The sequence below is a fragment of the Phodopus roborovskii genome, unplaced genomic scaffold (assembly GCF_943737965.1).
Source record: "Phodopus roborovskii unplaced genomic scaffold, PHOROB, whole genome shotgun sequence".
Lineage (NCBI taxonomy): Eukaryota > Metazoa > Chordata > Mammalia > Rodentia > Cricetidae > Phodopus > Phodopus roborovskii.
In genome coordinates this window covers 11668167-11684765 of record NW_026126598.1, presented here as the reverse complement: position 1 = coordinate 11684765, position 16599 = coordinate 11668167, and the positions used below count along the sequence as shown (strand labels likewise).

The 16599-nt window shown below is 51.9% G+C and overlaps 2 protein-coding genes across 4 annotated transcripts; one reads left to right on the top strand and one right to left on the bottom strand.

Annotated features, from left to right (window-relative positions):
* Positions 1-757: 757 nt before the first annotated feature.
* Plod3 (procollagen-lysine,2-oxoglutarate 5-dioxygenase 3) lies at positions 758-10977 on the bottom strand. Of its 3 annotated transcripts, none has more exons than XM_051204984.1 (19): positions 10963-10977; positions 10535-10733; positions 10131-10222; positions 9879-10015; positions 9639-9802; positions 9394-9506; positions 9222-9285; positions 8101-8198; positions 7786-7887; positions 7536-7661; positions 7301-7422; positions 6997-7101; positions 6755-6880; positions 6135-6495; positions 5951-6019; positions 4637-4741; positions 3622-3768; positions 2469-2594; positions 758-1343 (listed from the first exon to the last, which is right to left on the bottom strand). In XM_051204984.1, the coding sequence occupies exons 2-19, from the start codon at positions 10650-10652 to the stop codon at positions 1188-1190; spliced, it is 2331 nt and encodes a 776-aa protein (XP_051060941.1). In that variant the 5' UTR covers positions 10653-10733; positions 10963-10977; the 3' UTR covers positions 758-1187. The 3 variants fall into 3 exon arrangements, with proteins under 3 accessions (XP_051060941.1, XP_051060942.1, XP_051060940.1); XM_051204985.1 differs by lacking the exon at positions 10963-10977 and having other exon boundaries at positions 6135-6248; positions 6354-6495; positions 10535-10941; XM_051204983.1 differs by lacking the exon at positions 10963-10977 and having other exon boundaries at positions 10535-10944.
* Positions 10978-11455: 478 nt separating this feature from the next.
* On the top strand, positions 11456-16239 carry Znhit1 (zinc finger HIT-type containing 1). Its single transcript, XM_051204991.1, has 5 exons — positions 11456-11533; positions 13045-13215; positions 15533-15612; positions 15748-15917; positions 16063-16239. Exons 1-5 carry the CDS (start codon positions 11512-11514, stop codon positions 16082-16084), a joined length of 465 nt encoding a protein of 154 aa, XP_051060948.1. The 5' UTR covers positions 11456-11511; the 3' UTR covers positions 16085-16239.
* Positions 16240-16599: the final 360 nt, after the last annotated feature.

Sequence of the window (16599 nt, the reverse complement as noted above, 5' to 3'; positions counted from 1 at the left end):
TTGGGGATGTTTCTTCCCTTCTCCCCCCATGTGGGTTGGAGGGACTGAACTCAGATTTGACAGCAGCAAATTGTTTACTTTCACATTGCTGTTCATCACTGAAGGAAGTCAGGACAGGAACTCAAACTGGGCAGGAACCTGGAGGGAGGAGCCAATACAGAGGCCATGGAGGGGTGCTGCTTACTGGCTTGCACAACATGGCTTACTCAGCCTGCTTTCTAATAGAACCCAGGACCACCAGCTCAGAGATGGTACTACCCACAATGGGCTGGGCCCTCCCTGATCAATCACTAATTAGGAAAACGCCTTATAGCTGGATCTAATGGAGACATTTCCTCCCTTTCACATATCTCTAGTTTGTGGCTGGGACTGGAGAGATGGTTCAGGGGATGAGAGTACTTGCTGGACCAGGGTGTGGTTCCCAGCCCTCAAGTCAAATGGCTCTCAATCCTGTGACTCCAGTTCCAGGGGGATATGAGACCATCTTCTGGCCCCTGTGGACACCTCTGCTCATGTATATATACCCAGACTCACACACACTTAATTTATTAAAAAAATAAGGAGAAAGGAGAGGGGATGTAGCTCAGTTGGTAGAATACTTGCCACCATGTAGGACTGTGGGTCTGATCCCCAGCACTGCATTAACTGGACATGGTGGTGCACAACTGTATCATTCCCTATAGTGGAGTGAGTAAGAGGCCAGCCTGGGCTACACAAGACCCTGACTTTATATATATATGACTCATGAACTCAACAGTTACAAACACCCTTTTATTGTAAGTGAGGCTGAGGAAGCTCAATAATTTATCAGGCAGGGAACCCTCAGAAGTCCACTCCTGCCAGGCAGCAGTGGTGCACGCCTTTAATCCCAGCACTTGGGAGGCAGAGGCAGGCGGGTCTCTGTGAGTTTGAGGCCAGCCTGGTCTACAAAGCAAGTTCCAGGATAGTCAGGGCTACACAGAAAAACCCTGTCTCTGGGGGGGAAAGTGTCCAGTCCCCGAGTCCATGGGGTCAGTGAGAAGGTGGCATACCCCAGGGACCTCCTGAGAGCGATGATGGGGACAGAACATTCAGCGCGAGGCACACTCAGGAAACAAGAAGAGCCCGATGCTCTCTCTCTGAGAATGGTGTCCCCAGTCGCCCAACAAGGCACAATGGCAGAGAAGGTTTGGCAGACTGGTTGAGTGTCAGGGGTCAACAAAGGACACCATGATGTACCGAGTGCCCCGGGTGGTAGGCAGCCCCTCATGGTAGTGTGTGAGGCGACCAGGGTGCAGGAGAGCCCAGCCCTTCCTCGGGGATGAGATTCTGCAGTCGTAACGAAGGAAGCGGCAGCCACCTCCCTGGAGAGATGAGAGAGAACATAATAAAAGTAAGGCTAGCAGACATGGGGATACAGGGGAGGAGGAAAGCAGGCCAGGGAGAGGCGCCAATCAAACGGGCTGCTGAGACAGGCAAGAGGTACTTAATCTGGATGGCCAACTTGATGGAATTTAGAGCCATCATAGACAAACTTCTGGGAATATATGAGGGGGAGTTTCTAGAACAGGTTAAAGAGGGATGAGGGAGACCCACCCTGGTAAGGATGGCGCCATCTCATTGGCTGCCATCTAGGACTGACAAAAAGCAGAGTGTAAGGAGGGCTCAGCAGTTAAGAATACTGCTTGCTTTTTCAGAAGACTTGGGGGGGGAGGGGGATGCTCAATTCCCAGCACCCATACAGCAGTTCACAGCTGTCTGTAACTCCAGTTCAGGGGATCTAGATCTAGCATCCTCGTACAGACATACTTGCAGGCAAAAAAAAAAAAAAAAAAAAAAAAAAAAAAAGGAGAAATGGAGCTGGGCACCAGGCTTCGCCTCTTTGCTTCCTGACTGTGAATACAACACAACTCGCGGCCACCCCTCCTGCCGGTGCCGCCATGCCTTCCCCACCAGGATGGACTGTAATCCCAGAATGTGAGCCCAAACAGACCCTTCCTTCCATTGCTTTTGCTGAGAAACGGAATGTCGCCACAGTAACAGAAAAGTAACCGATACAGACACGGGAAACTGGAAGACTAGGGAAGCAGCTGTGCTGGTGGGGTTTATGTCAGTTTGATACAAGCTGGCTTGATCAGGGCTGAGGGAGCGTCTCAAGGAAGGAGACGCCTTCCTCAGACTGGCCTGTAGGCAATCTTGACTGATGATTAAAGGGGGAGGGCGCAGTGCACTGTGGATGCAGCCATCTCTGGGCTACTGGTCCTGGGTTCTATGACAAGGCAGGCTGAGCAAGCCATGAAGAACAAGCCAGGTCGAAGCACCCCTCTATGGCCTCTGCATCAGCCCCTGCCTCCCTTGAGTAACTGCCTTGGCTTCCCTCCATGATGGGCTGTGAGCAGTCGAGCCAAGACGTGACACAAAACCGCTGAGAGACGCGAGGCCCCGCAGAGGCTAGGAAAGGAGCTGAGACAGGAGGGACCCAGCCTCACCTCATAATCCACGCCCTTGTGATTGAGGGCGACATTGAGGGTGAAGGTGGACGAGTCATGGTGTGGCCGAAGTGAGGGTTGCTCATCTGGCCGGTAGCGGACCACGAAGTTCATCACTGCCCGAGTCTGTGGCGACATGAAGTGGAAACTATAGGAAGGGCAAGGAAAGACACAGCTCTTCCTTTTCTCACACTGTCTTTTTGGGAAGCGGACAGGGGAATTCAGTTTTTTGAGACAAGGTCTCACTAAGTAGCCCTGGCTGTCCTGGAACTCACTCACTATGTAGACCAGGCTGGCCTCAAACTCAAGAGATCTGTCTTCCTCTGCCTCCCCAGTGCTGGGATTAAAGGCGTGTGCCATCACACCTGGCTACTTTGTCTATATTTTTTTTGAGATAGGGTCTCTCTATGTAACTCCATCTGGCCTAGAACTTGCTATATAGGCCAGGCTGGCCTCAAACTCACAGAGGTCTTCCTGCGTCTGCCTCTGCCTCTTCCATGATAGGATCATAGGCATGCGCCACCACACCTGGGTCTGCTTGTCCTCCACCCTAGGTTCTTCCCCAGCACTGGGCGTACAGACGTGTAACGACATGTCCAGCTTTTACATGGGTGCTGATGACATGAACTCAGGCCATCATACTTACATGACAAACACTTCACTGACAAGCCATCTCCCCATTTTTTGAGACAAGGTGTCATGTAGCCCAGACTGGCCTCAAGCTCACTCTATAGCTACAGATGACCCTGAACTTCTGATTCTCCTGCTTCTTCCTCCCAAGTGCTGGGACTACAGACCTCCAGTTTGCACAGGGCTGTTGATGGAAGCCAGGGCTTTGTGCATGCTGGGCAAGCATCTAACTGACCCACATCTCCAGCCCTTCCTTCCTGTTTTAAGACTCTTGATCTTCGTGCCTCAGTTTACCAAGTGCTGAGGTTACAGGTGCAGCATGCCCGTCCAGTGATTCTTCTGATGATACAGCAGCCTAAGTAGAAGACCTAACTTCTTCCCAAACCCATCTTGATCCCAAGCCCCAAGTCTATGGAGCCTTAGTTGTTACAGGGCTGGGGACAGGAAGGACCATATGGAGTTGAAATTCTGAGACTGGGGTACAGGAAGAGGGAGACATCAGTGGTTGTGATATCTATCCTACCTTGGTGTGGTAGCCAGGGAACAGGTACTCAGTCATGGGCCCCACATATGTCCTCAGCAGCTGAAGCCACTGGTCTTCGTACCCCACCTGCTTCATGTGGATGTCCACGGTGGGAACATTCTCGTATCCTCCAGCCAATCTGGAATCCTATGGACAGTAGACACTGAGTCACTCACATCCCTGGGCTAGCCCATTCTTCCTCAGGGACAATATCAGCTTCTTCTTGTTGGTTCCGGTCTTTTTGTTTGTTTTTCTCCGTGTAGCTCTCTCTGGCTGTCCTGGAACTTGCTCTGTAGACCAGGCTGGCATGAAACTCAGAGATCTGTCTTCCTCTGTCTTCCTCTGTCTCCCAAGTGCTAGGACTAAAGGCGTGCGCCAGCACCGCCCAGCCTGAGTCTTAACGCCTCTGCCCCTGCCACCTAAAAGCAGCGTTCTTTTCTCCTTGACAGCAAGATCACTATTGCTGGACCTGCTGGCCACTCTCCGACCAATCACTCTGACCTCCCCACGCTATCTGGCCATGCTATCTAGCACCCTCTGTGTAAAACCTAACCTTGACTGTCAACCTGATGGGCCCTAGAATCACCTAGAAGACAAGCCTCTGGGCATGTCAGGAGGGATTGTCTGGGTTAGGTTAACAGAGAAACTGACCACTGTGGGCAGAGTCATCCCATGTGCCAGGGTCCTGGCCTGAATGATAGAGAAAACGAGATGAGCACCAGCATTCATCTCTTTCTGCTTCCCGACTACAGATACCACGGGACCAGCTGCCTCCCTCTCCTGCCCCCTCCCTCTCCTGCCCCCTCCCTCTCCTGCTGCCACGCCTCCTTGCCATGATGGGATGTACCCACAGACTGTGAGCTGTAATAAACCCTTCCTTCAAGTTGCTTTTGTCAAATATTTTGTCACAGCATCAAGACAAATAACTAACATACCCAGAACGAGCCCCATCCCTGGGATTCCCCTCCATACCCCTATCCCTCTGTCCCTCCGTCAGGCTCACCCTGCCCCTCACCTCATGCCGGCCTCCAGACCACTGGCCATAGTGCTCCATCTCCTCCACCAGCTCATCGCACATTTGCTCTGTCAGCAGTGGGAACCAGTACACATCTGGGCATGGCTAGGGACAGGGTTAGGCAACACGGGACAAGGCAAGGTGAACTCAGGGAAGAGGGGCAAGGGGTGGGACAGGCAAAGGGACAGGGAGGAGAGAATACAGGAGAGGACCTATGAAAAGGCAATCTGAGCTCCCTAGGCAGCTGCCTGGGGAGGGGTGGTCAGTGGAAAGGCCTGTGCAGAAAAGGGCAGAAATAGGGTGCCTGGAGCCCCAGTATCTACAGCAATGATCCTGTTCTGTCTTTTATTTTATTTTTTTGGAGACAGGGTCTTATGTAGCCCAGGCTGGCCTCAAATTCACTATGTGGCTGAGGCTGGCCTTGAACTTCTGATCCTCCTACCTCCACCTCCCAAGTGCTGAGATGACAGGCATGCAGCACCATGCTCAGTTTATACAGTGCTGGAGATTGAGGCTAGGGCTTTGTGAATGGTAGGCAAGTGTTCCACTAAGTGAGCTACATCTCAAGCCCATTTATTTAGTTTTAGACAAGGTCTTACTATGTAATCCAGGATGGTCTTGAACTTGCTGTGTGTCTGAGGCTGGCCTTCAACTACTAACCCTCCTATCTTCTTGCCTCCACTACTTGAATTCTGGGAGTAAAGGCACGCACCATGCCTCTACTTGTTTTCATGTGAGTGTGCGCATACCTGTGTAAGGGTGTGTGTGCTGAAATGTGTGTGTGTGTGTGTGTGTGTGTGTGTGTGAGAAGGTCTGAGTTTGACATCAGGAACTGCTAGATTTTTCTTGCTCCTTCTCCACTGAGGCAGGATCTCTTAATCAAACCCAGAGCTTACTGATGCAGCCAATCTGGCTAGCCAGCTTGCTGAGGATCCTTGGTATCGGCCTTCTAAGGCTGGGATTACAGGCAGGCCACCACACATGCTAGCATTTACATGGGCTCTGGAGATCTGAACTAGGTCCTCATGCTTATGTGTTAAGTACTTAACTATGGAGTCATCTCCTCTGCCCGATTTGGGTTTTTGAGACTTGGTCTTGCCACCTGACCGTGGCTGATATGGCACTCACTATGTAGCCCAGGCTAGCCTGGAACTCTCCGTCCTTGTACATAAGCTTCCAGACCTCTAGGATTACAGGCTTGTAACACTTAGTGTGGCTGTCAGCCTCACTCTTGCTCAGACATCAAACCCTCAGTCCCTGGGAGCTCAGTTTGAACCCCACCAATCCCAGCAGTGGGTGCTTCACACAGCTTACCTGCTCCACTAATCCTTCCCCATCCAGGGCTCTGCTGTAGTTCTCATGGATGTACTGTTCTTTCCAGTCCTGCAGGAGGAGTTGCAGCATTTGAGTGGAGCCTTCTTTACTCCCCCATTGGGTTACACCACCACCATCGTGGACAATGGAGGGGAGTCCCAGCAGGTCAAAGGGTCCTTCTTACCACAGGGTTGTCAAAGATCTGCCAGAGGTCTGGGTGTAAGTGGTCAGTGTCATAGCGAGAAGTAGCCAGCAGCCGGCCAAACTCATGCTGGTTGCTGAGGTGGAGGAAGATGCCCTGGAGTGGGGTAAAGGGTGGGCATGTGTGAGGAGGACAATAGGAAGCTGTCAACACAGCATCAAGTCCCCAGGCTTGGCAACCCATGCCAACCACCCCACTCACCTTGTCCCGTAGGCTCTTACAGAAAGCCATATCTGGGTCAGTGTCACTGCCAGAGAATACCTCCTTCTGGGGCAGCTCCGTCCTCAGGGTCTCCCCACGGATCACATACGCCTGGGATATGTAGGGCACATTCCACACTCCCCTGCAGTTATCAGGTATGATCAGCCAGATGGACAACCCGTCAGATTATGATTTGTTCGTTGTAGAAGCTCCTTCCCTCAGGGTACCCCAGAATCACGAGCCTGAAGCCATCACATCACTGATGTAACATAACCACCCAATCCATTACCAGCCCCTCCCTTCCCATAGCTGTGACCTAATGACCACATAGGATGCTATGGAGTGGGGACCCAGGGAAGGCTCTGGCTGGAGCCTGCATGGTACACATGGGTGGGACTCACACTCGCTTCCGCTGGACCAATTCCACGTAGTCTTCAGAGCGGGCATAGTACTCATCGGGGCTCAGGGCGCCCCAAAAGTTGGACCAGAGCTTGCCATGGCGGGAAAGCATGGGGGCTATTACCTTCCTGTGGATAAAACGGCAGAGGGAATTGAACAAGAGGAGACCGGACTATGTCCCACACAGGGAAGGTATGGAGTTCCTATGCCATCCTGGGCTCCATGGATGTGTGGGGTTGATCACCTGTTTTGTTCAATCAAGATGCGCAAGGTCTCCGGGTTGGTCAGGACAGCATCAGCATCCAGGCTGAAGTAGAACTCACACTCGGGGTCCTGCCGACAGCTATCCCTGGAAGAGAAGACCCACAAATGGAAAGATGAGCCCAAACGGGGAATGGAGGCAGGGAATAGGGACAGCAGGACAAATGGGGCACTCCCAGCTCTGAGAAGAGGACAAGAGTCAGCATCTCCTTCCCCAGGGGCTCCACTGTCGACGAGGAGGAGGAGGGAGGGGAGTGGGATGTAAAGGCCGAGGGAGATCCACTCACATGGCCATGTCCCTGGCCTCCCCTGGGCTCAGGACTTCCTCTGGCCCTACTAGCTTTGCAGCTGAGAAGTGGTCCTGGAGCCGTGGCCAGGCATCTGCGATGTGAGGCTCATGGTACACCTCCTGGGGATGGGATAGGCAGAGAGGTGGTACCCGAGGGACACAGTCCAGGGAGGACAGATAGGAAGAGGTATAGGATGTGGCAGAGGCAGGAGGTGGGTGTCCCCACATCTCACATTGTTATGAAGGAAAAGAGAGATCCTGTCCGGGGGGTAATCCAGGAATAGCAGGCGCTGCAGGAATCGAGGCAGGAAGGGGGTAGGCTGCTCCACAAACACTGCCAGAAGCACCCGGGGGAGAGGCTGCGGACACCACAGGACAAGGGTCACAGAAGCCCAGGCCTCTCTCTGAGCCACTGCCCACTCCAGGGTTAGGATGCCCAGGAGCTCAGCAACCCAGACTGCCCAGCATCATAGCTCTTCTCACCTGCCCCTCTGGGAGTGTCCTCTGGTTCTGGTTGCAGAATCCACAGCCTCCCTGTGGAGTCCAGCCATTGGGGACATAGTTCCCCAGGTAGTTGAGCTGGAGCTGTTGGGACAGGGGGTGTGTAGCTAAAGTAAAGGCGTCTGGGGACACATGGGAGGCAATCTGGGCTCAGTACAGGGAGAAGGTGAAGAGGCTGCTCTCCCCGTATTATGTCATCAGCACCTCTTCTACTGGGACTGGAGCAGACCAAATGGTCCAGGAGGGATGGGGCACTCAGGGCTTGAGACGAGCAAGGGCAGAGGGCACCAGGGGCACCTTGGTGGGACCGTTTCCATGGACCACAACAGGAAGAGTGTCATAGGCCACATTTCGGATGCGCACACGGTTCTGGTCGAACTTTAAGACCACTTCATCTGGGGGAGAAAAAGGAAGTCTTTCAATAGTCCCTTTAATTGGGAACCACAAAACAATAGGTTCAGTCCCAATTCCTCTTGTGGACTGAGCAGTGTGTAGGCCCAAAGGTGCCCAAGCTATGGCTCAGTCAGGCCAGTGCTCTTCGCTTCTGTTGCCGTTGTGAGCTGAAATTTTGTTATAGAAACATTGTTTTTTTTTTTTTTTTTTTAAGTTATCATATACTGTGTTTGACTGGGGCTAGGGAGATGGCTCAGTGGACAAAGGCACTTGCCACCAAGCCTGATACCCAGAAACTACTTGGTAGAAGGAAAGAACAGTGTCTCAAGCACTGTCCATCTGACTTCCCTCCCCTCCAAAACAAATACATGAGAGGAAAAAAAGTATTTTTTGGTACTTTTCTGTGAGTCCTTTCTTTCCTTTGATAGGGTCTTGCTATGTAGCCCAGGATGGCCAGCAACTCGAGGTCCTCCTGTCTCTGAGACCTGAGATCAGGGATATAACACCATCCTTGGCTTTTGCAAGCCTGACCAGGCTGTTGCTGCCTTAGAGAGTTCAACCACTCTACCTGAGTGACCTGGGGTGACTCACTAGTCCCTAAGGGAGCCAATTTTGCCACCTGCCAAAGGGTCTTCCAAGGTGGGGAGTCAGGAAACAGTCCCTTTGCAGAAGCTCTGTGTCAATGAAATCACAGTAGTAGAGCCCCTGACTGAAAACCTTACCATGTGCCTGGTAAATGCGTGAACCTAGGGTTTCTGTATGCTAGGCACACCTTCTATTACTTAGTTATTCAGCCCCAGCCCCTCATTGGGGGATTCTAGGCAGGTGCTCTACCACTGAGCCACACCCCAGCCCCTCTGGCAAATCCTTAGCATTTTGCTGCTGGCCTGCTCTACCAGACTCACTATTGCTAACACAATATAACATGCTTAGATGTTGGGTAAGCCCGTGGTCATCTGCAGGCCAGCCCAGTTCTGGCAGAAACCCGTTCTTCATCACCCAATTCTAACCCTCTTCTTCCTCACCTAAGGCTCCATTGAGGTTCTGGAAGATCCGGGATTTATGGTCCAGATTAAGTTTGAGTTTTTCCTAGATGGCATGAGATGGAGCAGTGAACTGAGAGGGGACAGGTGGCACCTTATCGTTCTCCAACTCCCCTCATGCCTTCTCTCCCATTCAACTGGGGATGCTCCCTACCCGCAGTCCTGGGTCCAAGTACAGGCGAGTGTAGAACAATTGATCGTCGTCATCATCTTTGTATTTCCACTGGCGGACAATTTGATGGATGGTGGGAGCGAAGCCGATGAATCCTGGGGAACAGAAGAGGAGGTAGATCCCCAAGAATCCCAGGATCCCAGTCTCCCTCCAACCCTCAGGAACCTGGAGCATCCAATGCCCCCACCACTGGGGGGGGGCTCTTTCTTGGGTTCTTTGCCACTCACCACCAGAGTTGAGGAAGCGCTTCCCGGTGCCCACCTCAGGGTACTGCTCCGCTAGCCCCCACTCAGGCCAGCAGAAGCCCTCAGCGGAGAACAGTAGATGACTACCGCTCTGAACAAACTTCTTCAGGAGTTCTGCTGGGCTGCTGGCCAGAACCACATCGTAGCTGGACAAGGAAAAGGGTCTCTTTTTCCTCTGTTCATATTCACTGTCCCGCTCTGTCAACCCCAGACCCTCTTTACCTGTCTACAAACATGATGATCATGTCTTCCCTATTTGCATATTTCTCCATTTCCTTCTTCAGCCACCTGACCTTCTGGCCTCCACCAACTGTTCGGGCAACATCACCCCCTCGCCACTCGTGTCCCAGGCCCAGGGTCTGCAGGAAAGAGCCCAGCCCCATGCCATGGAAGAGGTCAGCTGGCCAAAGTGAGGACACAGGACCAGCCCCCAGCACACTCCTGATGGAACTTCTCCAGGAGCCCCCCACTCACCCGTACAGTGTAGTTAAAGAACTCCGCAGACTGCAGGAAACGCCTGTATCCCTCTGTCTCTGATGTAGCCACAGTGATCACCAGCAATTTGTCTGTCACAGCCATGGAACTGGCACTTAGGACCCACTGCTCCGGGTCCCATGTGTTTATCCCTGTGTATCTCCACCTCCCAGTTATTTCACTAAAGTGTTTTCCCAGTTCCCAGGGGCATTTGGTCTCCAGAAGAGTCGAGTGGAGTAACATACAGGAATGGGGGCTGGGGTGTTCCTGTCCCTCTGGGGAGACTGGAACCCCCTAGTTCAGCGTGGGGAGAGGGCGATGCGCTGGGTCCCGGGAGAAACTGGACACTCCCTCCCAGGCTGGCAGACGTGTCGACTCTGCCCACTGGCCTCCCGGGTTCTTACCTGGGTTGACAGGGTTGGAGTCCCGGGGTCGATCGGAGGCAGAAGTCACCGGGGGCAGCGGCGGCAGCAGCAGCAGCAGCAGGAGCAGAAGCCGGGGTTCCAGGCCTGACGCAGCCATGGCTAGCAGCACACTCAGGCGACACTAGGGCCCACAACGGGGCTGAGCTTAGCGCCCAGATTCCAACTCCCGGAGAAGATTCTGGGAAAAGGGAAGCCGAGCCCGCTGTGAGGAGGAGCTGTGCTTGCGACTCCGCCCTGGAAAAAAAGGCGTAACCCGAGGCCACCGAAAACCCGAGATGCAGACGGCGAGACAAGGCAAGGATTGTCCCGTGGGCGCGGGCTGGGGGGTGGGGAGGAGCCCGGGGTCCAGTCCCCGGCGCAGCCCGGGTCTCACGTAAGGAACCGAATCCCCAGGGAGGGGAAGTGACCTTCTGAGGAGGGTCCAGGGGACGCGGGGGCGGGCCCTGACCCGGAGGAGGGCCGGGCAGCGAGCCCTGGGCAGGGCGCGAGGCGGGCACGACGGGCCCGGAGAGGCCGAGCAGCACGAGCCGGAATCGCGCGGACATCGCCGCGGGCGGGGGTTCAACAAAGCCGCGAGCCCTCCCTTCCCCCCGCTGCCCGGGGACACGCTCCGGGGCTGCAAAGGGCACCAGGGCAAGAGCGCGTCCCTAAAGGCCACCCGCAACATGTTTTAGAAATGACCCTTTGCGGGGTACGTGGGGAGGCGAACGCTTAGGTTTTCTTTTTTGTTTTTTTCAAACAACCACAACGAGACCGGAAGTGGGTTTGCCCCTATCAAAGATGGCGGAAAGCTTCCTGGTCTCCAAGGGAACATCACGTAATGCCTTCAAGTAGGAGAGGAATGACTGCGCACGCGTACTAGTGCACGCCACCGGAAGGAATGCGTTTGGACGGGGGTGGGGGGAATTGGGGTTAACACGCGTGCGCAGTAGGCTCTTCAGGCAACTGTTACGCAAATGGTGGAGAAGAAACCCTCGGGTATGTGAGCCTTTAGAGGTTCGCCCCTTTCTGCATCTCGAGTTCGAATCCCCCTTAACATTTTCCTTCCCAGTTATTCAAGTCAAATCCCTTAGGCGTTCCTCTTGCTCGGCGTGGGGGCAGCCCCGCAACCATTCATTCATGCAAGCTAGAAGCCGGGGGGGGGGGGGGGGGGGGGGGATGGAGAGCCTTGTCATTCCAAAGCCTAGGTGCAATGAGCATTTGTACACATCCCAGCTACTGGATGGAAGGGACAGAGACGCTTAGGAACCCACCCTATTATTTCTTTATTTCTTCTTTTTTTTAATGGGATAGGTTTCACTTTGTAGCTTAGGCTGCCTATATAATTAGGCTGGTCCTGCCTCAGACTCTCCATGTCTTGTAGCCAAGTCCATGGTTGGAGGGGGTTCAGGCTTGAGACTAGCATGTTCTGGAAAACACAGCTCTGTGCTTTGATTAGCAGCACCAGGAAAGGCTGGCAAGACTGGGCAGTAAGGAAACCGTGCTGAGTCAGTTCCCAGAACCCACATGATAGGAGAGAAAAAAAGACTTCCACAGATTGTCCTCTGACCTTCACACATGTACTGCAGTACCCATATGTGTACAGAAACACATAGAATAAATGAACCTCTTGAAAGATATGCTAGAAAAAGAGGCTAGGGTTTTGGACCAGCTGGTAGAGTGCTTGCCTGGCGTTTACAAAGCTCTTGTTTCATCCCCAGCACCACATAAACCACAGGTGTGGGAGTGCACAGGAGGTCTTTCAAAGTCACTCCCAGCTACATAGTAAGTTGCAGGCCAGCCTGGGCCTCCTGAGACCCTACTGAAGGTTGTTCAATAAAAGAAGGAGAACAGGTAGAGTAGTCCTAAAGACCAAGGGAGGAGCCAAGACGTGGGACTGGGAAGCATACCCACCAAGAGAGGACAGGAGGAAGCTGGGAGTCATGGCAGGGAGCAGACACTGTTTAAGTGCAAGGAAAGTATTTAGCGCAGTCACAGGGCATACAAATGCATCTCAGGCTGAAGGGACATTCTAGAAGCATACACTGGTTTTGGCCCTACAAAGTCACAGGTGTGTTGAATGTGGAAGCCAGAGATAAACATAGTGTCAGTCCTCTAAATGCACTTATTTTTTAAAAATCATAAGTATGTGTCCATGTGTTGCTGTGTGCAGATGAGCGTAAATGCCCACAGACGACTGAAGAGGGAGTCGGAACTCCTGGAGCTGGAGTTACAGGCAATTGTGAACCACCCTAGGGACTGATGGTCCTGTGTGCTGGAAACTGAACTCTAGCACTCTGCAAGGGCAGACAGCCACCTCTCCAGCTGCAATTTATTGTGTCTAGTTATTGCCAGGACTTGAGGACCAAGAGTCAGCATGAAGGGCAGAAACTAGTTTTCTAAGCTGGAAAGAAGCAGGGTTAAGAGCTGGGAGCTTCCCACAACATAGTGACAGGGATGAAGCCAGGAGACTGTCAGCCCAGCTTTCCTGTTTTCTTGATCCCATCTAGTTCGCTCCCAGGACCCTGGACAGCGGCGGGTGCTGGACCGGGCAGCCCGACAGCGAAGGATCAATCGACAGCTCGAAGCTTTAGAAAATGACAACTTTCAGGATGACCCTCACGCAGGCCTCCCCCAGCTGGGCAAGAGGCTGCCTCAGTTTGATGATGCTGCAGACACAGGTGAGGAGGGGGTTGTGGGAGAGAGAATGAGACAGTGTCAAGAAGCTCCTTATAGCCTGTTACTGTAGATGTCCAGGAGCAGAGATGGGATTGAATCTTTATTGTATTTTTAATTTCTTTAGTGTGTGTGTGTGTGTGTGTGTGTGTGTGTGTGTGTGTGTGTGTGTGTTCATGCATATGTGTGTTTGTGCTTTTCTGCACATGCTTGCATGTGGAGGTCAGAAAAAAAAAAAAAACTTTGTAGGAGTTGGCTCTTTTCTTCCACCATATAGCTCCCAGAGTTTGAACTCTGGTCATTCAGGTTGCTGGGTTTGGTAGCAGGTGCCCTTACCTACTGGGCAATCTTAGCAACCCCTAGTTCGTTAAAACTTTGATTTATTCAGAGCCTGACAATCTGAAAAAACAATGCATTACTATTCTGAAGAACTATCTTCAATCAACAAGTTTAGACAGACAAAAGTTTGTCAGTCACTCTGGATTGTTTGGCATTCAGTCTTTCCCCTCTGTGTCTGGTGTCAGCCACATTTCTGAGACTTGTGGTGGCTTTGCCTTTCATTATCATCCCTTGTACTTGTCCCTCATCCTGTGGATGTCTGGGCTGGGCTCAGACACTTTGAACCACTGAGTCAAGTTAGTGTCCACTGGTTTCACCTTTGTACACCAAAGAAACCTGGACTGGAAGGGAGGGATTAACTCAACAAAACAACCATTAGCAGCTGTAACACTGGGCCAGATAAATATGCATGCCTATTCTTTCTCTGTATTGTAGGGAGGGTTTGGTCTGTCTGTTTGAGAGAGGGTCTCTTTATGTAGACCAGATTGGCCTTGAACTCACAGAGATCCACCTGCCTCTGCTTCACAGGTGCTGGGATTAAAGGTGGGTGCCACCATGCCCAGTGAGATTTTTAAAAATGTAAGCAATTTCTCTTGTTTGATTTGTAATATGTGTTTTATGGGATGTTGGTTTCTGTGGAAGAATTGGGGGCATTCTAGGATGAATTTTAGCCTTTGCAACCACAGCTGGCTGACTCTAGTTTAGCCAAGGAATCCTTTATTGTTATACAATTTACACCTTTTAGCAAATCAATTTCTGCAAACCAAAGCACGTCCCCCACCCCCAAAGAGACAAATGGTAAAGCAATTCCTAGCCACAGGACATCTCAGTTTGCTGATTCCTCCTGTAAACCAAGTTTTGTATGGGCTTTTAACCTTTAAGAAACTCTCAGGTAAGATTTACATATTTACAACAAAAGGTAGTCACAAAATGCAGATCAAAGCCAGGCGCTAATACTCCAGAATTAAACCAGCTGCAGAGCTCTGGAAGAACTCTCACCACACACACGTGTGTGTGTGTGTGTGTGTGTGTGTGTGTGTGTGTGTGTGTGTGTGTGTGAGTGCCATGGCATGTGGGTGGGTGTTAGAGGGCCACTTTCAGGAGTTGGTTCTCTCTTTTGTAATGTGAGTCCTAGGGATAAACTCAGGCTGTCAGGCTTAGCAGCAAGTGCTGTTACCCACTCGAACCATCTTACTGACTCAAGTGTGTCTTTATAAAACAGAATGTAAAAGTATCCCTGTCAACTGGGCGGTGTTGGTGCACACCTTTAATCCCAGCACTCAGGAGGCAGAGGCAGGTAGAGCTCTGTGAGTTGGAGGCCAGCCTGGTCTACAGAGGCAGTTCCAGGACAGCCAGGGCTGTTACACAGAGAAACCCTGTCTCAAAAACAAACAAAAATACTATCCCTGTCACTGTGGGAGGAAAGGAAAGACGTCGGGACTGAGGAGGACCGTGTGGGAAAGGTCCCAGCATTGAGGCGACTTGGAACTGTTTCCGGTTTTGCCAATGACTAGCTCCTATACTGGGAGCACCTGTCTTCCCCTCTCTACACCTGTGTTTCTTCACATGTGTGGAATAAAAAAGATGGAGCAATAAAGTATGATGGTGCATGCCTATAGACCCAGCCCACAGAAAGCTGAGGCAAGAGAATTGCCAGGAATCTAAGGTCAACCTGGTCTACATAGTGAGTTTGAAGTCAGCATGGGGTGTATAATGAGACCTTGTGTCAAAGCAAGAAAAACAAAAGGCCTGTAGTTGCAGCCCATGAGAGGTGGAGGCAGGACTAATCCGGGTCATCCTTGTCTACACAGTGAGTTCATGGCCAGCCTGAGCTACATGAGTTCCTGTCCCCCAAATAAAAAGATGGAGTAGACTAAACTTTAGGAGCTGACTGTCAGGGCATAGGGCAGATGTAGGCAGGGAGGGACAGACCCCAAGTGTCACAGTCACTGTCTAGCAACTCATTGTCCTTGATTCCCCCAGGAAAGAAAAAGAAGAAAACTCGAGGTGACCATTTCAAACTTCGTTTCCGGAAAAACTTCCAGGCTCTGCTGGAGGAGCAGGTGAGAGAGTTCTTAGCCTGGGGAGGGAGTCCCCAAAACAAAGGGGTGAGCCCATGCTCATCAGGATCCTTGGTGGATGTGAGCCGCATGGCAGAGTAGCGAACTCAAGATGCCTGTCCCTTCGTGTCCCTGCAGAACCTGAGTGCATCTGAGGGCCCCAACTACTTGACAGCCTGTGCTGGTCCCCCATCCAGACCCCAGCGCCCCTTCTGTGCTGTATGTGGCTTCCCATCCCCATATACCTGTGTAAGCTGTGGTGCCCGGTACTGCACGGTGCGCTGCCTGGGCACCCACCAGGAGACCAGGTGAGCCTGAACCTAAACCACACACACACAGACACACACACACAGACACACAGACACACAGACACACACACACACGTAGTCTCATTCCACACAACGTCCCAGGACCTCCCTTGGCCTCCAATGGGCTTCGTTTCTTTCTCTGCAGGTGTCTGAAATGGACTGTGTAAACCTGGCATCAAGGAGAGGAAGTCCCTCCAACCCTTACCCCAGATCACCCTCAAAGGACAGAGAAAGGAACTGTTCATTCACCCAGCAAAGTTGTGTCCTGGCAACCACAGACCCCAGGGACTGTTGTAGGGTTGTTCCAGCCCAAAGAGTGCTGTATAATAAATTGCCCAGTGAAAGGACCCTGCCTGCTTGTTCTGAGGTGTTTGTAGGTGAAGATCAGGGTTGACTGTCAATCCAATCCTGCATATGCTCTCTTCCCTCTTCCAGCCTCCCGTTGTTGCCCACTGTGTCGTGGGAGGTTTGTGTCCCATCTCCATCCAGGTACTCTGCCTTTATAGCTGCTGCTTTAGTTTGTTTTTGTTTTTCTTTTTTCTTTCTTTTTCTCTCTTTTTTTTTTTTTTTTTTTTTTTTTTTGGTGGTTGTTGTTTTTCTAGACAAGGTTTCCCTGTGTAACAGTAACAATCCTGACTGTCCTAGAACTCACTCTGTAGACCAAGCTGGCCTCGAACTCAGA

Coding starts and splice junctions, on each gene's coding strand:
- Znhit1 (XM_051204991.1), top strand. CDS start 11,512: ATGGTGGAGAAGAAACCCTCGG. Junction 15,613..15,747: donor AGGCTCTGCTGGAGGAGCAG/GTGAGAGAGTTC, acceptor GTGTCCCTGCAG/AACCTGAGTGCATCTGAGGG. Junction 15,918..16,062: donor GGCACCCACCAGGAGACCAG/GTGAGCCTGAAC, acceptor CTTTCTCTGCAG/GTGTCTGAAATGGACTGTGT.
- Plod3 (XM_051204984.1), bottom strand. CDS start 10,652: ATGGCTGCGTCAGGCCTGGAACCCCGGCTTCTGCTCCTGCTGCTGCTG. Junction 7,423..7,535: donor CTCTTTTCCTTCATAACAAT/GTGAGATGTGGG, acceptor TCCCATCCCCAG/GAGGTGTACCATGAGCCTCA. Junction 4,742..5,950: donor GGGAAGGATTAGTGGAGCAG/GTAAGCTGTGTG, acceptor CCCTGTCCCTAG/CCATGCCCAGATGTGTACTG.